This window comes from Ochotona princeps, chromosome 3, assembly GCF_030435755.1.
Source record: "Ochotona princeps isolate mOchPri1 chromosome 3, mOchPri1.hap1, whole genome shotgun sequence".
Classification (NCBI taxonomy): Eukaryota; Metazoa; Chordata; class Mammalia; order Lagomorpha; family Ochotonidae; genus Ochotona; species Ochotona princeps.
In genome coordinates, this window is record NC_080834.1 from 46216411 (window position 1) to 46220357 (window position 3947).

The window sequence follows — 3947 nt, forward strand, 5'->3', positions numbered from 1 at the left end:
AGAAATGGTCTCCCCAAGAAACTGTTCAACCCATCTGGACAATAAGTAGCTGGACTCTATGCTTGGTATATGTTTGCAAGGAAAGAATCTTGATTGAATTTGAACTGTAATACTGCATCAAGGTGGAGGAAGCCACCGGGGGGGAGGGGCGTGGTGAGGGGTGGGGAGATTCCCAGAGCCTATGAAACTGTCACATAATGCAAAATAATCCATAATAAAAAAAAGCTTATTTAAAAAAAAGAAAAAGAAACCCAGGGACAGCAAAAAAAAAAAAAAAAAAAAAAGCAGTCTTGTAACAAAATGGGCAATGGAAATGGAAATGAACAGACATTTTTCGGAAGAACAGATTCAAATCTCTAACAGACATATGAAAAGATGCTCAGGTTCCCTAGCCATAAGAGAGATACAAATGAAAATCAGGTTGAGATACCACCTAACTCCAGTGAGACTGGCCTACATTCAGAACTCAAATAACAACACCTGCTGGCATGCATGTGGAAAGAAAGGCACCCTCCTTCACTGCTGGTGGGAATGTAGGCTAGTACAACCACTGTGGAAATCAGTATGGAGAGTGATTGGAAAATTGCAAATAAGCCTGCCATTCAACCCAGTTATCCTGCTCCTAGGAATATACCCAACTGAAGTGAAATCTGCAAATGAGAAGAGAATCTGAAATTTATTTATTTATTTTTCTTTGGTTTTAAATAAATTTATTGTAGTGTACAATTTTCATCAAAATCAAAACAATGCAAATTTAACCTATATTGATATTGGATTATATTAAAACCATTCATAAAAATGCACCACTTTAAACCCAACCGAACTATCTGTAGAAATAGTTGAAGGAGGGCCCAGCAGCATGGCCTAGTGGCTAAAGTCCTCGCCTTGAACATGCCCCAGGATCCTATATGGGCACCAGTTCTAATCTCGGCAGCTCCACTTCCCATCCAGCTCCCTGCTTGTGGCCTGGGAAAGCAGTCGAGGACGGCCCAAAGCCTTGGGACCCTGCACCGGCGTGGGAGACCCGGAAGAGGTTCCTGGTTCCCGGCTTTGGATTGGCGCAGCACCGGCTGTTGCGGCACACTTGGGGAGTGATTCATCAGATGGAAGATCTTCCTCTCTGTCTCTCCTCCTTTCTGTATATCTGACTTTGTAATAAAAAAAAAAAACTTAAAAAAAAAAAGAAATAGTTGAAGGAACTATGTTAACAGTAGGAAAAATGGCAGGTCAATCTGTTAATTATTAACAGCATTTGATTGGTTATAGATGGACAGTTTAGTAGTTCTGTTATGAAGAATCTTAATCATAATCAAGTTTCCAAAAACAGATGAAAATACTTATTTCCCTAAAAAGACAATATGAACTACAGATTGTAACAATTCACCCATAGGCCAAGGTATACAGATTTCCTATTTTGGTCATGATTGACATATACCTACAGAACAGATATTGCTACAAATGTAGTAACAGCTAGATCAGAAACCAAAATGCATTACCAAAGAAGCTTACTAAAACCCCATGTCCTTCGTGTCAGGAAAGAAACATACACAGATGCTTACCGGTAAGTCTAATTGCAATTAGCTGCAAGAGAGGACACATAAGCCACCACTCAACCATTACTTAAGAGAGCAAAATGTCCAACATGTCTTAAAATACGTACTTGTGAAAGAAGTTAGGAGCTTCAAAGAGTTTGGACCACTCTGCCTTACTCAGCAAAATTCCATCTGTGATAGCAAGACCTTGTTTAAACTTCTCAACCATGACCATCCTTGTTGAAACAGACACATTGTACATGGAGTTCTGCTGTGGGTATGCTGGTGTATATGTAGGCATAAGAAGGTACCCATCACTGGGGCTTACCCTTGGATCCCATAAAGACAAATTAAATTTGCATTCTTCAGGCTGTTTCAATAGCTCTGGATTTGGCCATTCCCGTTTAGAAAATACCAAGAAAAAATTAAGTACAGGAGCTGATGGTATTGCCTTTGGATAAAGCTGACAAGTTCTTGCTATCAGCATGGCCCAGGAAACACGACCGAGGAAACCTGATACATTGGAATAGAAGTTGTGGCGTTTGGCCCACAGTTTGACAGCTCTCAGTGTTAACCTGAAGTTGTCAGTGTTTGGTACTAGATGTAAAATTTCATCGGTTACCCTGCAACCATTAAGACTTCTTATGCATCTTATGGTTTAAGTTTTTAAGTAGACTATCATCTTGTAGGTCCAAATCTTCGGGAATGGTCTGCAGGGCTAATGTTGCAAACAAAATATCAATCTCTATCCCATCAAAACAACGTTTGATAACTGGTACAAATGCCTCTTCAACAGCTCTTAAATCCTTTACTTCTTCCTATAATTTCAACTTGTCATAGAATGAGGTGAAAAAGTCACTTTCATCAACATGACTTGGTGCAACACACAGCACATCAATATCAGCACGTTTTGTATGTACTCCTAATCTGTAAGATCCAAATGTAACAATTTTTCCGCCAACGTTTTCAATCACTGACTGTGGACGATTCTTACTTTCACTGATTTCATGTATCCACTCTTTAACCAGGTTATTTAATTTTTCCAAAATTAAAATTCTGCGCTGCAGTTCCTCTTCCTCTTCAAACACCCCAAAGGGCTTCAGAGTCTCGATGAGTTTCTGGGTGAGGATGCAGTCAGTCTCCTTGGGGGCTGCTAGGCTGATAGGAGAAGTAACGCCATAGTGGTTCTGGGGCACTTGCTCTGACCCCTGCGTTGTAACTGGAAATGGCGGCATCATCTCCTGCACCTGCACCGCCCAGTCGCTTCCCCTGCCCAACCACCGCACTGCCGCCCTGGGCGTGAACCACTGAGGTAGGAGAGAGGGGGCCTGCCTCAGCCCTGGGTCCAATCCCACTTCCGCACCCGCTCCCGCCGCTCTAAGCGCTTCTCCTTCTTCCCCTTCGTCCTAACATGGAGCACGAACACTCTGAAATTTATTTTTAACACTTACTAGGCAGTAGATTTACCAACCGCAGGTAAAGCTACCAGCTGCAGTATCAACACTCTATATGGGTGCTGATTCTACTTCTGGCTGCTCTCCTCTAATCCATCTTCATGCCGGTGTGCCTTGGGAAGCAGTGGAAGATGGTCCAAATATTTGAAACCCCTGCAACCATAGTGGACCTGCAGAAGAAGCTCCTGGCTCCTGCTTCAGATAAACCCAGCTCTAGCCAAGGTGGCCATATGGAGAGTGATCCAGCAGATGGATGGTCTCTCTTCTCTGCATTCCAGATAAGTAAACAATTTTTGGAAAAGCAGTAAAAAGAAATGGACCACTTTTCTGAGATATGTGTATGTTTGGGATGTCCACTTTCTCCACTACTATTCAACATAGTCCTAGAGGTACTCGCTGAGGCCATAAGACAAGAAAAAGCAATCAGAGGAATCCAAATGGGAAACGAAGAAGTCAAGCTTTCACTATATGCAGATGACATGATTATGTAGAAGATCCAAGAGACTCAATACAGAGACTGCTAGAACTTATACGAGAGTTTGGTAGAGTGGCAGGGTACAAAATTAATGAACAAAAATCAATAGCCATAGTGTATAAAAACAGCCCCAAGATGGAAAAAGATTTAACCAGCAAGATACCATTCAAAATAACAGAGAAAAGTATGAAATATCTGGGAATAAATCTAACCAAAAATGTAGGAGATCTATTTGAATAAAACTACAAACTACTTAAAAAAGAAATTGAACAAGACCTCAAAAGATGGAGTAACATCCCATTCTCCTGGATAGGTAAAATCAATATCATTAAAATGTCTATACTGCCAAAAGCAATATATACATTCAACGCAAGCCCAATCAAATTGCCCAAAGCATTCTTCATTGAACTGGAAACAATGATTCAAAAATTCATCTGGAAACACAAAAAAACCACGAATAGCTAGAACCATCCTGAAGAACAGGAA

The 3947-nt window shown here is 41.1% G+C and overlaps 1 protein-coding gene across 1 annotated transcript; it reads right to left on the reverse strand.

Moving 5' to 3' along the window:
- Positions 1–1647: 1647 nt before the first annotated feature.
- On the reverse strand, positions 1648–2767 carry LOC101520832 (poly(A) polymerase alpha-like). Its single transcript, XM_012927981.2, is given in 2 exon segments — positions 1648–2187; positions 2189–2767. Coding segments are annotated over 2 exon segments (1119 nt in total).
- Between the last annotated feature and the right edge of the window lie 1180 nt (positions 2768–3947).